Below are 19,983 nucleotides of genomic sequence, written 5' to 3' on the forward strand. Positions count from 1 at the left end.
TTAATGAATGTAATTTTAAGGAAATGACTATCAGATGACAAAGAATGAAAAAAATTAGATACAGGTAAGAAATCCGTATATAAAACTAACATGTTATGACACCTTTAGGAAAGATAGTCGGTTAATAATCTTTTAACTCTAATCTATTACTACTTACCTAGTAACATCAACTTGAAGATCTAGATTATAACGCTATTTTCCTCTCCTAAAATTAAAATGGAAACGTTCTTTACACTTTTTTTAAATAAATGTGATGTATGAAATAATCTTTGTAATGCTAAGAACATAAAAATATTTCAAATTAACACTAAGGCGTTATTTTTAACGAAACGGGTTTATTCTCCAACAAAATGGCGTATTTTTCTATTGACGTATACGCTAAGGTTATGCGAGTTCAAGTTTAAAACGAGATAAAGATTTAAAAATGATGTTTGAATCATAATTTTATACAATAAAAACAAGTTTATTTAAATTTATAATGATGAAAATGATTAACAAATTTTATGTCACAAAATCGTCGTCGATGTAAAATTTATATGTCAACACCGAATGCGGAAGCGGACAACACCGTTAGATAAATATTCAACATTATAAATAAACCACGACCTAGTCAACTCGAATAAAAACACAAAACAACTATAATATAAATTATGAAAAACATTACACATAGCCACACGCGCAGTAAACGTCATGACGATCAGCTGATCAAATATATTGCTACTATAAAAAGTGAAAACGCAAACCACTCGCCCCCGCGCGTCCGTCCCGCTTGCACGTCCGAGCAAGACGCGTGTGCGAGAGAGACGGACACGAGATAGGCCGCGCCGTCGCGTAAAATGATATATTAATGTCAGCTGCGTTTAGGACCTCGTGAGTCTACAAAATAATAGATGGTCACAAATAAATTACTCGGCGAGTGCATTTCTGAACGAAATTCGGGCGGCCGTCGACCTCGACCGTGGCGCGTAAATCACGATTGATATACGACTCGCGAAGGTCGCCATCTTGGATTTTGCGTTCGAAATTTGAATCTCTGGCCGATACGATCGTTTTGGTACGTGTCAACGTTACGTTTAGCGGTTTTCGTGACTCCGACGAGCTGTTAACAATAACAATAAAATAAATGGGATTTTGTAAAGGAGACGTCTCACGGCGTCTTGCTCCTTTTTGAGAGAAATTCAATATTGAGAAAATGACATCGTTCTTTTGAAATACCCGTTTGTAACTTCATTGCGAGTCTGTTTGCTGCGAGAGCTTTATTATAACAGTTTTTCTACGTTTACTAAATGAGTTATTAATTAGTTATTTTTTGTCATTACGAGGTGAAAAATCTTATCAAATCTACATAAAGTAATAATTTAAACTGTTAAGTGCTGATACAACTTTTAACAAGCGTGACGAAAAACACAGTCATTGTGTTTTTATAATTGCTACGATCGCGCCAACGTTTGACAACATGGCGGCAATCTGACGTCGCATCTATAACCACTGCAATTACACAAATCACAGACTCATCGCTTACAGCTAACGGAGCAACTCAGAGAAACATATATGTCCTACTCTTACACGGCATTTCCTATGATTTATTATCTCACTTTTATTTCATAGAAGTTGCGCGATGGCACGCTATAGCGGGCTATACGATCCGATGTGCGCATTGGACGAGCAACCTAACCGTGAAATCTATGATCATTCTAATTAGTTAATTGATATCGCGATATCGCGAGTAATTTGTATGTTTTGTTCGTTAATAAAAATGTTATTTACATATTTATAAAGTCCGTTGTTAAAAACTGGCGCTCTTTTTTTTTCGAATTAAAGTACTTATGGTAAGCACGTTGATATATATGTGCACTTAAATATTACCAAACGTCTAGTTAAATCATATATCTAGTAGTGTCTTCACTGGCTTAGTAAAATAAGTTCCTCCGTTGAGTTGTTATCACAGAAACTTCAAATTTGAAAAAGAAAAATCTTTAACCGACTTCAAAAAAGATTGTACTTTGACTGTATTTTTATTTGTTTTTTTTTATGTAATTACCTCGTAACTTTTTACTGAGCGTACCGATTTTGATGATTCTTTTTTTAAATCAAAAACTGGTGCATTTCACGTAATCCCATTCAAATTTGATCGAGTCTTTACCTACCTTGTATTTCTTGTCGATAAAAACTTTGTTTTGTTGTTTTACACATCACACCGCTGGCTTCGCTGTGTGGTTACGGCAGTATGAGTATAGCCACCCCTTCTCTTCCCGTGGGTGTCGTAAGAAAGATAACACAGTTCCACTACCACCTTGGGACTTAAAAAGCCGACTGATGACGGGATAACCATCCAACTACTGGCTTTGAAATATACAGGCCGAAGACGGGCAGCAACGTCTTCGGTGCGACAAAGCTAGCTCTGCGGTCACCAACCCGCCTGCCCAGCGTGGTGACATGGGCAACACACATGAGTTCAGGCCATTTTTGGCACGAAATTGTGGAGGCCTTTGTCCAGCAGTGGACTGTATTAGGCTGAAGTGACATCACGCCATAAAATTATTGCTGTATTTCTATATTATTTTTGTTTCTATCTATATATACAAAAATGAAAGTTTGCCTGTATGTCCTTTATAAAATCGTAAACTGTGCATTTGATCATGTCATGGTCTTCAGCAATGTCTTGTGCATGAGCCCACAAAGGTTTCTGAGTTGATACGACCAAAAAAAGGGTAGCAACGCGCGCAGGGTCTGTACAACTAGTTGTAAAATAAAATAAAATGCAAATTTTATTATAGTTTGGAATATTTGGGATATATATTGGGATATGGTTGCAAATTTTATTATAGTTATAGTTTGGGAATTTCCCTATCGTCCCTCGGCGAATATGAATAACCTGGTCCCGAGTATTACGTGTAGTAAAGGCTGTTAGCCACCAGGCCTTTGCCTAAAAGAAGAACGCTTAAAGGTATATCAACAAAAATTGGCCACGTCCAATTAAAAAATAATAATATAGGATTAAACTTTAAGAAAGAATGTTTAAATTTAGACAAACGTTACTGTAATATAGAAGGGAATACTTCTGTACAATTAAAATATTATTTAGTAAACAGACACGAATCGATACAAGTCGTGTATTTATTTATACATAAAGTACATACCGTCTAGTTATTACACACAAGTAGGCCGCTTAAACGATCATTAATCACAAACAACTACGCCCGTGTTTGTCCGCAATCAGCACGGACGGTGGAGTGGTGTTAATGGACTTTTTCTAATATATTTTTATCAATTCAATTGTTGAGTTTTAGAAAGTTGTTTTAATTTTGGGTTATCTACCTACTTCGATATGAATAACGATCTATATGATACTTTCCATAATGCTAGAACTAACTCTATTAAGAGTACAGATCAGAGAACCAAAAACTGGAAATCTACTTTTGCAAACAGTATGCACCTACTATACCGTGGGAAAGTTGAGATATAAAGTAGCCTATGTATGATACTAGATCTCCAGTTATTTACGTACTAAGTTTAATTAAAATTGGTCCAGTTTTTGCGTGACAGAGTAACAAACATACATACATACATAAGAACAATTAATCTTCACAAACATTCGCATGATAGTAGTCGAATGATAAAGTAATGTTAATTGACTGTATTATCAAATTTACTGTCATTTAATGTTATTTTAAATTGCAACGTTACGTAACATTTTGTAACATAATCTATAACGCCTATGACATAGGAGCGGCGTTGTCATATTTTCGATGTATATATTTTTTTTACTAAATTTATTTTGATATCTAATCCCTTGCTATCAGGAGACATTAAAATAAAGACAATATATTTCTTTTTCTACTTTTATATACAATATAATATATTTAATTATTTATTGCGCTATATTGTACAACTAGCTGCTAGCTCCGCGGCTCCACACTTGTTGATTTGAGGAAAACTAGCCTTCCTCGGTGAATGGGGGGCCATCCAACACGAAAGGAATTTTTCAAATATCACACAACAAACACAAACTCTTCAGCTTTATGATATTACTAAAGATACTTTCCAATCAAACACCCCACCCAAATAAAAAAGAAAACCTTACAACGCAAGTAATAAGTATAGGAAGGTAAAAATTATATTCGGTTGTCCAAAATTTGATCTGGTTTAGCCGGTGGGAGACTGATCTCTGTTGCAAAAAAAGAAATAAATATAAATTTTTAATTTTCATAGCAACAGTAGGTACCTAAGCGTTTTATACTACATGAAATGAATACAGAACACATGTATGTAGTTATAGCACTCGCTATAGCTGCGTCCATTGTTCCCGCCAGCGCCTTAATAACGAGTAACGAGAGGTATGCAGATCGCAATCGACTCTAAAGAAACAAAGCTCATTATGTCAGTAATTAATATCGTACCGCGATACTACGAGAACAAATCAACGCACAGACGGACAAGTCGATAACACGATTTGTAATAAAGAAAAAAAATGAATGCTCGCTCGTCTCTGTCACGCGATACACGCTAGAGCGGGACGGAGACGTTTAATTTCAGCGCGCCGTCCATATTTTATGATAAATAGCAAAACGAAAACGCCTGAGTGTGTTCTCGTGTCCGATTGATATTGTTTGGATTTAATTTATTTTATGCATCGCGGGAATTTCGCGCCAAATGAATATCCCGTTTCCGAACTGACGAAATTTCAAAATTGAACGTTGATTTTTTGAAATTGGAATGAATACGTCATACCGACGCGTGTATGAATATTAATAATAAACGTCCGATTTTATTTATATCGGATCGCAAGTGCTAAGGTATTATAATGTTTAATTTAAAAAATTTGCATGAGTTTCGATTTAATATTTGTACTGCGTGTTCTGTGGTTTTCGGACGACTTTTTAATCGCTTCGCAGTAGTTCTATTTTGAAAATTTAAAATGCGATTTTCAAATGTCCGCTTGGCCGGCGACAGTGGACCGTGCGCTCGAGCGCCGCAGAGGCGATTTTCGATTTTTTGTATTCGCGTTCTGAAAGGTCGCGAAAGCCACCGAGCGCCTCGACGCATAAAGTACGGTAACGTAAAACTTTTATGGGTGATTTTTGTGTGTTTATTACAAATGAAAGTTGTTCGAACGCTAATAAATTAACATGCTTTAATGACCTAATCAAAGTTTATGACGCGAGGCGAATCCCCGGCCGACTCCTAGTGTTGTCCGATTAACTTATTTCGCGTTGAAAAAACCGCCGCTGCGACCGTAATTATTTTTCAAGTTTTATGAAGATTGGAAATTTTTGTTAACATGATCCTTTTACTGCCTCACCATGATTTATGGGGCTTCCTGTTGTCTCGCTCGACTTACCCATGGCATCTGGAACAAAGCAGAGAATATATATTAATTTTGATTTTTTGTAGATAGTGATTTGATAGCTAGCCATATCAAAACATTTATTAATCTCTTTATAGTCTTTCTACCTTTATAAATACTCATTATTAGTCTTTTCTATACGTAACTACAACTACCTTACTTAGTTTATACAATAGCCATAAACTTGTTTATAATTTTTTTGCTGATAAGCAGACATATCAGATCATAGCTTAGTTAACTGTTTAAATACCAAATCAATACTTCTGCTCCTATTCTCTTCTTCAAAACAATTTCTTCTGATAGAAGAATGAACATAAATCTCATGCTTCTCCTTATAGCTTAATATAGTATTCAACAAGTTTGAATCTATTATATTAATTTGAATCTATACTGTTATGAAATATATATTCATATTTTTTTACATTGTCGTCAAATGTCAATGAACTCATTAAATAGTTAAATTACCGTGGCTAAGCATTTAAGACAATGGGCATGTTTACTGATCGACGATATGATGTATACCCTAAAGTTTCCTACATAAATCAATTCCTCAATTAACGGCTTCCAGAATTATTAAATTCTGTGTCGAGCGCCCAAGAAAACGCAAGAGCAAGGAACACAAACGACACCACTAAAGCCTACACAAATTAGTTAAACAAATATCGATAGGGAATGCTACTATCCAGCTTCTATTACCATTGCGCCAACTCGTCTTTATAATGATTTCTAACCCAAATTGAATATTTAAGATTTTTTTTTTAAATCTTTAATTACGTGTATAAGTCACTTGCGGCCGTTTTTAATCTATAATCTATAATATAATATATATAAAAGCGAAAGGTCACTCACTCATCACGAAATCTCCGAAACTATAACACCTACAAACTTGAAATTTGGCAGGTAGGTTCCTTATAAGACGTAGGCATCCGCTAAGAACGGATTTTACAAAACTCGACCCCTAAGGGGGTAAAACGGGGGTTGGAAGTTTGTATGAAAGTCCTATGTTTTTGAAGTAAGAGACTTGAAAATTAAAATGTAAGCTCTATAGATGGTGAAAAGGTGTCCAAATAATGTATCTTTAGAAATTAACTCCCTTTTGGGGTTAAAATGGGGGATGGTAGGTTTACTCACTCATCACGAAATCTCCGAAACTATAACACCTACAAACTTGAAATTTGGCAGATAAGCTCCTTTTAGGGCGTAAACATTTGCTAACAATGGGTTTTACGAAATTCGACCCCTAAGGGGGTAAAAAGGGGGTTGGAAGTTTGTATGAAAGTCCTATATTTTTGAAGTAAGAGACTTGAAATTTAAAATGTACGCTCTTTAGATAGTGAGAAGGTGTTCAAATAATGTATCTTTAGAAGTCAACTCCTTTTTGCGGTTTAAACGGGGAATGGTAGGTTGACTCCCTCATTACGAAATCTCCGAAACTATAACAGCTAAAAACTTGAAATTTGGCAAGTAGGTTCCTTTTAGGGCGTAAACATCCGCTAAGAGCTGGTTTTATGAAACTCGACCATTAAAGGGATAAAATGGGGGTTGGAAGTTTGTATGAAAGTCCTATGTTTTTGAAGTAAGAGACTTGAAATTTAAAATGTATGCTTTATAGATGGTAGAAAGGTGACCAAATAATGTATCTTTAGAAATCAACTCTTTTTTGGATTTAAAACGGGGGATGGTAGGTTGACACACTCATCACGAAACCTCCGAAACTATAACAGCTACAAACTTGAAATTTGGCAGGTAGGTTCCTTATGGGGCGTTAACATCCGCTAAGAACTGATTTTACGAAAACCGACTCCTAAGGGGATAAAACTGGGGTCGGAAGTTTGTATGAAAGTCTTATGTTTTTGAAGTAAGAGACTTGAAATTTAAAATATATGCTCTATAGATGGTGAGGAGGTGTCCAAATAATGCATCGTAATCTATAAAAGAGAAAGGTCACTAACTCACTCATCACGAGAACTCAAAAACCGCTGGACGGTCTATCCATCCAGGTTGGACAAAGATAAAGTTTGGCAGGGATGTAGATTATAGTTAGCAGACGTCCGCTAAGAACGGATTTTACGATATTCCATCGCTAAGGGGGTTTAATTGGGGTTGATAGTTTGTATGAAACATATACAGCCTGAAAATAAAACCAAAAATGTGGTGTATAGAGAGGTTTTATAAAAATAACTATTAAACTATACTAAATTGTGCCTTTTAAAAAGTTACTCAGTTTTATAAGCATTTCAAGTGACTGAAATAAAAAAAAAAATTTGCGTTAAACATCTTAATAGTAATACATATCTTCATAACCACGAGGACGTAATCGCGGGCAACAGTTAGTGTATTATAAACAAAGTCCCCAAAAGTGTATGTGATCGATTCGCTCAAAATTTACTGAACGGATTTTCATGCGGTTTCACCATTGTAGAGGGCTCCACCATTGGCAAGAGGAAGGTTTACGGAACGGCAAAGCCGATTTCGATGAGAGTTTTACTGGAAGTTTGCCGGAAAACCGGTTTGCGGCTTTGTGACACATTCATTTCAACGCGAGCGAAGCCGCGGGCACAGCTAGTCATCTATAAAGTTTTAATTATTAGCGATAAGTTTTTGACATTTCTACGTGACATTGGCGAAATTATATGTGCTCATTTGGCACTATTGAAAGCCATTTTAACCTGAAGAAGAAGAAGAAGTTTTTGACACAATTAATTTGTATGTTTGTAGTTTACGTCAAAATTTTATCTCTAGTAAGCAAATTCAGAGTTAGAGAGAGTATTAAAATTGGCTGTTAATGCATTGTAACGTTTTCTAAGTAAAAATCTCTAAGTTTAGAAAAATCATAAAAAAACTTCAAATTGGTTCAACTTATAAGTACCTACAAATCCTTGTACCGAAAGCGTTTGTTTTGTCGCGCAGATAATATTCTAAGTTCGTAGCGATACAGTATCTGGGGGCTACATTAAACTGTTATCAGCCGTTATCAGTTTCAAGAACAACCATGATATCGACTTGACAAAATGACAGCATGACAGCTTGACAGGTGATGGGCGCAGAGTTACAACGACGAACAAATTATTATAATTCTTATACTATCTAGACGATCCCGTTTCACCCACGTTTAGCAAGGAAACTTAATATTTTATGGCCTATGGAATAGTCTATTAAATATACATATAAAGGCTGTTTAATGTTATATAAATTTTACATTGTATAGTTACGAGAGTGTTACCTAGATAATTTGGAATACTAATTTATTATACGGTTTAAAGGTAATTAAGGCAAATTCTTGATTTTTATTGTAATTCAAGGAGTGATGGATTGTGCTAAAGACAGTCAAATTTGTTAAATATATTTCATAAAACAGGTCGCGATGATTGTATGGAACAAAAACATTTTTATTTTAATACCTTTGAAAACATTTTGAACATAAAAAATGTTATTGTAAATTATATTAAATATTTATTGCACGTCTGCGTATTTTTTTTTTAAACAAAGACAATAAAATTATAATTTCAAATTACTAATAAAAATATATACGTTTAAACGTGTTTAATTTACTAAAAGTTCTATATCGTTACTCATTTAAATTATTAACAAAATAAAAAATAGTACAACTAAAAATAAAACAATGAACGCATTAACATAATTAAATTTCGCGATACAATTAAAAACGATGTGTAAAAAAAGTTGCGTTACGATTCGATGGTGATTTCACGGAGTCCGTGGAGTCGACAATGTTGTTTTAGCACACCATTAGTGTTGCTTTATAGCCCCGAACGAGCGAAGCGAATCCGCGGGCATCGAGCAATGCTAAATAAATAATTAAAAGAACTTTTTTTCCGTCGTCCGCGCGGCTGTTGCCCGTTTTGATTCTATTTACATTCCTATTGCCCGACCGCTCAGCTATACCGATACTAAAATCGACGTTTAACCATTTGATCGATCGATGGTTAATTTATTGTTATAGCGATATGACACATTGTTAAATAAGTCGAGGTATTTCCGTGTTGTAAGACGACTTAATAAACTATTTTCAAGCGTTAGTTACTATCTGTTGTCAGTGTTGTCACTTACATCGATTTGATTTATTATGTCAAATTTGCTTGCGATAACTATAAATAATCTGTTGCAAATCGTATCGGGAAAGCAAAAGCGTGTACCAGAAACGATCGCATTGAAAAATTACTCACACGTATCGTTATCAGTTTTCAATGGAAATAACTATCGTGTAACGCGTTGGCTTGGAAACTTTCTCTTAAAAATCGCTAATCTCCCATTGTTTGAAGCGGTTTGTAATCGTCGGTAACGCTAGTGGTGGCTCCGGGCCGTGTGACGCGGCCATACTTGGAAATGTACGTATGATTCCACTTACTTGTTACGCTGAGGCTCACATGACGAGAAATGTTTTTAATGTTGTTTTTATATGTAATTTTTTCTGTTAAGATATTTTTGTAAGTAATTATTATATTGTATGTCGTCACATACAAATAGCAGTAATGAGACTTATGTATAATACTGTACGAAGTTATCAAATCTAATAACTTATCGGAACATAAAAAGAATTTTAGTTTTTTTTTTTTGGTATATTACGTATGTGTATCTAAAAATCACTTTGATACCTACTTCCGACTAAGTTTGACTCAGAATTTTGGACACAATTTTATTAAAAAGAACTAAAATAACATGTGTCAGTTTTACTTAACCTTAAAAAATCGTTCAGTACATAATTATCAGTACGTACTTATAAATAGTGTAAACGCAAACTTATTGCCCCCCGGGCTCTGGTAACCTTACTCACCACAGGAACAACACTGCTTGAAAGCAGTACTATTTAGCAGTGATCTTCTGTAAGGTTGAGGTACTTTCACAGTCGGGCTGCTCCAGATTTTGAGCAGCATATTTCATGCTGTGCTTATACCTCAGTTAATTTGTAATTAATCTATATTAATATTATAAAGCTGAATAGTTTGTTTATTTAAACGCGCAAATCTCAGGAACTACTTGCTTCTAAATGAAACGTTATTTTTGTGTCGCTTAGCCCATTTATCGAGGAAGGTCTATAGGCTATTTTTTTCCTCAAATTAACAAGTTTTAAGCCGCAAGGCACAGGTACTTTAGAAATTAACAGTTAAATCTATTATGACAAACAGCGCTATGTAAGCCAGGCGTTACTCGCTTGCGTGCCTCACTCACGAGTGGGAGTCGCTCTTATTAAGACTCTTACATACAATAATAGCAATCCATAACTTCTCCTCGATTTTAAACTCTATGTCAATAGATATAAGAACTAATTCTAGTAACGAAGCGGCCGAGTTATTTATACGGCGTGACCCGAGTCTGACTTTGACAATATCAACGGTTCGGTTTTACGGTGAGTTCAGGTGTAGTGGTAACGGGACGGTGGGTTGGTGGTGGTTGGTACGGTCAGGATGGTAGGAAAATGCATTTGAAATTTGCATCGACTAATGTATGTTTGGAATATGGTAACTTTTGTTGAATTGAATCTATTCTAATTTTATTTTATAAGGCTGAATAGTTTGTTTAAACGCGCTAATTTTAAGAACTTCTTTTTGAATTGTTTTTTTTTTTTTTTTGGATGGCACATTTACCGAGGAAGGCGTTAGGCATTTTTCCTTTATTTAACGCGTCAGAAACCCTGGAGCACAGCTAGTGTAGTATAATTTTGATTTTGATTTAAAATACGGTAACATTTAGAATAATAAATGAGATTTGTATGTCTGTGGCTTGAAATAGTATTAAGTTTTTTGCGGGACATACTATATTTGATTAAATCTGTGCTAAATGATTGTATTGAAACATACTTAATACTCGTACATACTCGTAATACAGGTTAGATGAATTATTACTTTAGTTGATGCAATAATCAAATTTATAACAAACTAGCCGTGCTCCCCGGTTTTCCCGGGTTATTTGAAAAAATTACTTATAAAAATACTATATCAAACCTTCCTTGGTAAATGGACACGTAAAACAAAAATAATTTTTCGATCTGGACTAGCAGCTCCTGAAATTATCGTTTTTAAACAAACAAACTTACAGCTTTATGATATTACTTTACATTTAATTTTCGACTCACTTGCAGAACCAAAAGCTGTCAGGTATATAGATTAAAAATAGTCATAAGCTGTAGCTACCGGTTGCCAATTAACGCAACCAGAGACTCATCTGGTAAGTGCTTTAACTGTAAGTAGGGCGTGATGTTACAAATATCATGTCCGATGTCAAAACATCTCCGATATCATAAAGTGGGCGAGTGTAATGCCGCAGATGCAATTTCTCGTAAGACCGGTGCACCGGTGTATGCGGGACATACTCGTGATGGCCGAGATCGTACGACTCGACTCCCGCAAAATTATACGGAATTTATTTTTAAGTACCTAACTTTACCTTTTTAACATCAGAAAATACTCAGTACTAGCCATCACACTTCCTGTACGAAAACAGTATTCAAAACAGAAGTATAACCTAAACTAATATTATAAATCTGATAAGATTGTTTGTTTGAATATGGGTACGTTTTTTCCTCAAATTAACGCAGAAGGAACCGCGCGGCACAGCTAGTATATTATAGGAGTAGTGAAGCTATGTAGGTACGTCTTTGTAATTCGAAACGTTGTAAGCGAGAAGAGCAAGGAAACGGTTAGATAATCCAGCATCCAGACTGGACCATTAAGTTATCACGGAGTGTTTTTAATCATCACTATCATCGCAGTCACCAGGGCCGCAGGGCCGCGAGGAGGTGTCCAATAAATTATCGAGCGGCGACATCGCTAATGCACGCGCGGCGCTGAATGATAGCGCTGCTCCGACTGATACCTAAGTGACGGTTAAGTGCGATCGCTTGTACTCTGATATCGGCCTACGCCTAGTGAGCCTACTCTCGCCCCGCGGATGCACTTCACTCTTTTTACTTTTTTTCTCCTTTAGGGATTTGACTGAATGTTCTGTCCCCCGTGACTGTTTTCGATGTTCTGGTTATTCTTCTGAGTGACAGATGCATCGCATTAAATGCATTGTTAGTATTATATAAAATAGCCCGGTTCGCACGATGTGAGGCGTCGCTGACTGACGTTTGGTGTCACGGAGCGGTGACAAAAACTATTAAGGACGCAAATGCGTATGTCATATTTTATCGAAACAAACGCAGACAGCATTTCATGATGGATGGTCACCTGCCAAAAGTCAGAGACGTTGCATTTGAATATCCGTAAATCTCCAATTTTTCCATATTACCGTTTTTTTTTTTTTTTTTTTGAAGACGGCGTATTTTTTTCACAAGTCTCCATGATAAAACAGATAAAAAATAATATTTACTACAAATCTTTTTCGCGGTATCAAGGGCTCACATTATCATTTACTCGTACGAGACCGTATCCAAGAGGCATATCTTTTATCATTTCCACTGGTCTCGATCCCGGAGCAAATCCCGGTATCCGGGGATTCGGGCGGGATCCGGTAATCCCGGTTAATAACGTTCAGCACCCCGGCGTCGCGCTTACATTTGATAATGGAGCGTTACAGTTATAATTGCAACTGTTATTAAGCATTGATTCGGAGAGGATATTGCTCGTTACAGCATTTAGCTGTCGCCATCTTGAGATGTTTGTTGAGAAAACGTACACAAACTTGTTAGTTGTCTGTTATAGGAGGCTAGACGTTATATAGGGTGTTGTTACACTAATACTGTCGAAATTAAACTTGTATCAATATAAAAAAACACATTCCAGTAAAAAAGAAGGTAAAGATACATATGAAGAATTTAAATAAAATCAGCTACAATATCAAGAGAGCTCTATAAAATATTCCAAGCACTATGCATCACAGGTCATTAGCTGAGAGAACGTCATGGTTCATTAGCTGATACGTGTAAATCCTGCTTCGAACCTGACGCAGTCTTTTTGATAAACACATTTTTTTTACGAAAAAATTGAAAGACCCTTTTTCGATACACAATCTTGAAGCCAAGCATCCGGGAAATGTAGGATTCCACGGCTAATGATTGCTCCGTTGCGGGCCCAACAAATCCCACCAATATGGAGCACGGGAAATACCTGGAAAATGGGATTGTTATTTCCAACCCCTCACGCGTTGCGTTAAGGGAGGATATATGGCGTGTAACGTAAAAGAAAACACCGCGCGACGTCGCTCCCGAGCCGTCATTTTCTAGTACTGAGTAGTTACTCGCGATGTGCATTAACGTTTTTTTTATCGCTCCCGAGTCTTTTGATCTCCGCCCATCTGTTCGGAATTCGTCGTAAGGGCTGACCACACACGACCGTTTACGAATCGTAACAGTTTTATAGCCCGACAAACAAACAAGCGGTTCCAGGCAACGCTGTTACTGAACGCTTTCGTATCAAAGGCGCAACGCCGAATTCCACGATTCCTAGGAACTGGCGAATAGGGGATAGCGGGAAAGCGAAATTTAAAAATGGAACAATAACTTTCTTTTACGCGGCACACGTCATAACAAACTGTTTTTCACGTCGCAGCCGCGGCCGAGACGCGTCTATTTATAAATCCGCTATTATCTGTCGAGTTTCATCGACGCGGGGCCGCGCGGTGAGAATTCTCCGAGTAAACGTTAAAATTAATAGATATTAAATTCATTAGAGGCGTCCGAGTGTGACTCAGACAAAGCCGCGTGATTTACATTAAAACTGGCGCAATAAAACGAAACGCCACCATTTCGACTGCCGGCTGAACATGAAAATTTTCTATTCGAGCGGACAAAGGGCTCAATTAACGACGCCATTGTTCGTAGGGTCGCGCTGGTTGCGATTAGTTCATTATATAATTTTATGTTTAACGGCTTTCGTACAATACTTGTCAGCTTTCGAATGGAATGCGCAAGCGTTCGCTGTCAATAATAAATTTAACGTTTTCTCAATTTATTAACTTTCTGAGATCGACTTCTTGGTCACTACGTGAGTCTTATTAAGATGGCGTTGTTATTGTAGTCGCTCTCGTGTTTTTGCTTTTAGTTTGAAATTTAAAGTGATAAGATTAGCTCGTACTGATAGCGTTCTCAATCGATTCTTGATAAACGAGATAAATTAGAGAGATCTAGTTTCCAGTAACGCGAGATGTTTTGTATGTGTTGGGGATATTGTACACAAACATACATACATTATACAAATAGCAAATGTATCTGTTAAAGACAAAGGCGCGCTTTCGTGGAAGGGCCGCCCGATCCTTTGATATAGCTCTAATAATAAATAGACAATGTTTCCGCTGCGCGCGCGCATTGTTAGAAACGAATGCATTTTTAGATAATGGCATCAATTTATTTTTGTACATCATTCTAATAAAACGGACGTGTATTGGTTCGAGGAAGTATTTGAAGCGTTTGTGTTCGGAGAAAGCTTGTAACAGCTTGGTACTTTAGGATAAATTTGATGTTTTTAATTACATCATCTTGTTTATGTTTCATTATTTAATTTATCTAGACATTGCACGTGGCTTTATGTTGAGTATCGAAGATTGTCAGATATTCAACGCTTATGACAATGTTGTCTTCTATCGACAGCATTATTCTTAACGTAAATTCAGATATCCCAAAATATAAAGATTTAAAAAATAAATAAATTTGAAAGTTTATCGGTAATAACACCGACTCGAACCGGCAGCCTAAATTTAAAATGTCCTCAAACGTCGTTTAAACGAAAATTCATCTAGAATTATGAAACACAGTCAGACCCATAAACGGATAACACATACGGAGCGGAGCAGATTGTTTACAGAATCATCTAGGAGCGTGCCCCGACACCGCGGCTCTCGACACAGTTATCAGAGATTACAACATGACATTGTAAAGATAACGGTACCTTTTAATTCTACAAATGTTTGGCGTTTAACTCGGGGGCTGATAACGTGATGGTAAAGATTTAATACATGGTCGAGGCTAAGCGTGAACCGCTGTTTGGGATTTACTTCGAAACAATTGATTATTATAAAAATAATTTGCAAGTTTAACTGGCCGTGTAACACCTGTCGAAGAATGTTGGCCCTTTAAGCAGACGTGTCCTAGCCTTGAGACTTATTATCAAACGCAGTGAGGAACATCCAGACCTTCTGGACCATCGACCTACAAAAGGTCACTAATGGTGGGAGAATGTTGATGGCGCATATGTATCTGGGATATTTGTCGCAAGCTTGGGAAGACCTAAGTCTTACAATGGATTGCGATAAGCTAAAGTGAGAATATTAATACCTCACACTGGTGTGCCATACACGGATGCACTATAACACACGACAACACAAATACACCATAACAAACATTGTATGACCCATCCATACATTTCTAATAACAGGCAGCTTCTGATCTGTTTTACTACCGTCTGACTCTTTCTCTTATTTGAATCTAATTGTATATACTAAAAATTTTTTTTATTATAGAAGAGGTGGCAAACGGACAGTTGACAACAACATCAAGAGACATCCGCTACATCAGATCATTAGCAGGCGCGTTGCCGGCCTTTCAAATAGGAATATGCTCTTTTTTTGAAGCTCCCTAGTAAGATTTATAGCTTTCATAATAAGTCCTGATAAGTCTAAAAGGATATAGGTCTGACTGTGCCAGCAGTAATATACTCTCCAACAGTTTCAATATGATGGCTTATTATTAAATTTTGAGTCAATAGGTAAAAACTTATGGACATTAGTGAAGTCTTATAGGAAATAGTGAATATAGTGATCATAAATAAATAATACAGGTCTTAAGCAGTGTTGTTCCTGTGGTGAGTAAGGTGAGCAGAGCTCCTGGGGAGATTGGGTGTAGGGTCGGCAACGCGCTTGCGTTTCGTCGAGTCGTCTAAAGGCTACGGTAATCGTTAACTATAAGGTGAGCCACTTGTTGACTACTTAGCTGTATAATAATTGTGTTTGCTCGCAAACGAAAAAAAACTGACTTCAATTACATCGACGAGTAATACAACGTAGATCGACGAAAAAATACTCAAAAACCGCGCGTTATCAAAGTTTATTAAAAAAGTAGTTATCAGATCTCAATGAAATTTATATATGACCACATGACAAACATCAGCTTTCGATTAAATTAAAAATTATTAAAATCGGTACACCCAGTAAAAAGTTATTGCAGATTTTCAAGAAGTTCCCTCGATTTCTCTGGGATTCCATTATCAGATTCTGGTTTCCTTATCATGGTACTAAACTAAGGATATCTTCTTTCCAACAAAAAAAGAATTATCAAAATCGGTACACACAGTAAAAAGTTGTGCGGTATAATACAACGTAGGTCGACGAAAAAAGCGTCAAGTAAAAACGCATTATTAGATATAGCTCGAAAAGTAGTTGTTAGATCTCAAATAAATTTAAATGGGACCAATTGGCACACACAACCTTTCGATTAAAAGAAAATTTGTCGAAATCGCTCCACCCAGTCAAAAGTTCTGATGTAACATACATAAAAAAAAAAAATACAGTCGAATTGAGAACCTCCTCCTTTTTTGGAAGTCGGTTAAACAAGACTTTTTTGGTAATAATAATCTTTAATTGAACACATGAGTTCACGCCATTTTGGCGCTAGCTTGTAGAGGCCTATGTCCAGCAGTGGACTGCAATAGTCTGAAATGATGATGATGATGATGATAATGATGAATCTTTAATTACTGTTATAAAATTAATATTGTTGAGATAACATTGATACTGGCAGCGCGTTCAAAGTAACAAGCTTAAGATTTACAGTATGTATATGTTGCAGTCAAAACTCTTAACCAGTCAAAAGCACTATTGACTAGCAAAATCAGTCAGAAGTACTTTTGACCGTTTGCTTTAGTCAATAATACTTTTGACTAAAATAACAGTTAAAAGTACTTTTGCCCAATGGAGCTGGTTAAAAGTACTTTTGACTAAATGATTCCGTCAAAAGTGGTTTTGACTGGTTGTATCAGTCAAAACTCTCTAAAAGTTAAGTTGGTCGATAAAAATAACCACAAACGCACATATAAACTTTTATATTATTTATTATTAGTGGAGAACGTGCTGATATTAGAACAAAAATGAGTGACTACGACAAAAAAAAAGGCTTTTTGCAAAGAATTTTAGCGATGGAAGATATGAAAGATAGTCATTTCAATGTGATGACAAAAGAAAAATTGCAATGGATGTGGAAGACGCGAAATTTAATGAAAAGGAAACATCATTAGAGTACAGTAGACTACAACGCTTTAACACATTGAAGTTTGTGGTATAAAAAAATTAGTTATAAACACAGAACCTGTCAAATATTTTTGCCGGCTGAGGAAATCTACGAAATTATTGATGCTGTTCATATTTCTATAGGGCATGGTGGTCGCGATAGACTTAATGAAACGGCAAAAAAGTACGCTAATGTTACAAAAGAAATGATTAATATATATTTATCAATGTGCGAAGTATGCCAAAGGAAGAAAAGCAAGAAAAGGATGGGTCAGGTTTAGAAACCGATCCTGCACAGTGAAATGAACTGCCGCTGCCAAGTCGATCTGATTGATATGCAGTCGCAAGAAGATCGTGGGCATAAATTTATTATGGTTTATCAGGATCATTTGACTAAATTTATTTACATCTAACGAGTTAATAGTGCTTTTGACTGACGCTTTTTTGCAGTTAAAACTACTTTTGACGGAGAGCGTCAGTCAAAAGTATTTTTAACCGCGAATTTGCAGTCAAAAGTACTAATAACCAATAATTTTCAGTCAAAACCACTTTTGACCAACTTGTCCAGTCAAAAGTACTTTTGACTGATTTCGCTAGTCAATAGTACTTTTGACTGGTTAAGAGTTCTGACTGCAACATATATATGATAACGGGACCATAACATTCTGTATAAAAAATAAATATTCCAAAAATATAAATTCCAAAGAGTTTATGTTTTACTAGCGACCCGCCCCGGCTTCGCACATTTGCAAAAACTACCAGTATTCCTCTACTATATTATGCATGTATTATACATATAAACCTTTCCCTTCAATCACTCTATCTATTTAAAAAACCGCATCAAAACCCGTTACGTAGTTTTAAAGATTTAAGCATACATAGGGACAGAGAAAGCGACTTTGTTTTTTACTATGTAGTGAAGATCTTTTGTCTGTTGAGCATAACTGTTTGTTGGTATGAACGATGATACGATTCAGCTTGTAACATCCCACAGCTGGGCGAGGGCATTTCTATGTCCATATATGAGAAGGGTCCGACCTAAATCCACTACGCTGATCGGTTAGGGGATAAATCCACTACTATGAGTAACTATCGTAATCAGTACATGATAACCACCGGGACCGACTGCTTAACGTGTTCTCCGAGACACGATGGGGAGATCCACAAAGACAGACAACCAGACAGGAAAGTAATATTCTAAATAAAGACAGACATCCATGCCGAGCGATAATCGAACCCGCAAGCTGTCTGTGTTAGGCGCCTACAGGCACCACCACGCCAGAGCGGTTATTTATGAGTGAAGCCACAAACTTCAGCTAGTATTAGAAATATTAAATACAGCATTTGTTATAAAGCCCTATTTTTCTGATAAACGATCTAAAACGAATGTTATTTATGAACTAAAATCAACACTCGACGTTGGATCGTGAAATGTCAAAAAGTACCCACAATTGACACACATCTGACTCGTGGGATACCTACCGAGTCTTATTTATGTAAGCGAGATTAACATATTTTGTACACTTGTATGAATTTAATGTAGTTTTATAAAATAAATATTGGTTTTTATTTTTTTATTTTTTTTTATAACAAATGAAAATTGATTTTATTTAAAAAACTCATCAATCATTCAATCGTAAATATAATAATATTAATATTAAAAAAGTGTATTTCTCAATCCAATCTTTCAAATCTACAACGCAAAGGTATCTTTGACAAATTTATATTAGAGAAAAGACGCGGGTAAAAATAATTTTAGCGGTATCTAGTTCTGAGCTACTTATCGCGTACCTGAGAGACTATCACGCAGTTAAACGGTATTATCAAAAGATAAGCGGCGCGCTGGAGCACGTTTTTGATCTCAAATCTTGAAGTAAACACTTTATACTGGCCCTACTCTAAATATAATTGGATTGTCACAATGTAACGGTTGAATTAACTTTACTTACAACACCACAAATGTATAGTTGTTACACTCTAAATTATGTGTAACTGAGGTAAGACACAGTAGGAAATATCCTCTTCTAAACCTGGAGCGGCCCGACTGGGGAAGTACCTTGACCTTACAGAAGATCACATCAGCTAAATAATATTGCTTTCAAGCAGTGTTATGTTCCTTTGGTTAGTGAGGTGACTAGGAATCGTAGGCAGGGGTTAGGGTTAGGGTCGGCAAAGGTACTATAAAATAAGGTATTTCATATTGATCTGCAATGGGATGTAAGCGTGTTAACTGCTGGGCAAACCATTTTTTTCCAGCTTAATATCCACATTCTCAATGATGAAATTAATTTTAAATACAAATTTTAACAGTTGAAATATCAGAGAAGCCCGTTAAGATACTCGTGATCAACAAATGACTATTTTCGTAGTTACAGGCAACCTTAGCTTGAAAACCTGTGAAAGACGTATTTAATACATTTAAATTGTTATAAACTTTCGCAAAATTCAGTAACAAAATACCT

At 36.1% G+C, this 19,983-nt stretch overlaps 1 protein-coding gene across 1 annotated transcript in view; it reads right to left on the minus strand.

The window, feature by feature from the left end:
- LOC123662263 (homeobox protein homothorax) overlaps window positions 1-19,983 on the minus strand; it is a 196,947-nt gene that overhangs the window by 89,193 nt on the left and 87,771 nt on the right. Inside the window, exon 5 of the mRNA XM_045597130.1 lies at window positions 5,342-5,350. Within this exon, the coding sequence (XP_045453086.1) occupies window positions 5,342-5,350 (9 nt within the window). The remainder of the gene's footprint in view (window positions 1-5,341; window positions 5,351-19,983) is intronic.

This window comes from Melitaea cinxia, chromosome 18, assembly GCF_905220565.1.
Source record: "Melitaea cinxia chromosome 18, ilMelCinx1.1, whole genome shotgun sequence".
Lineage (NCBI taxonomy): Eukaryota > Metazoa > Arthropoda > Insecta > Lepidoptera > Nymphalidae > Melitaea > Melitaea cinxia.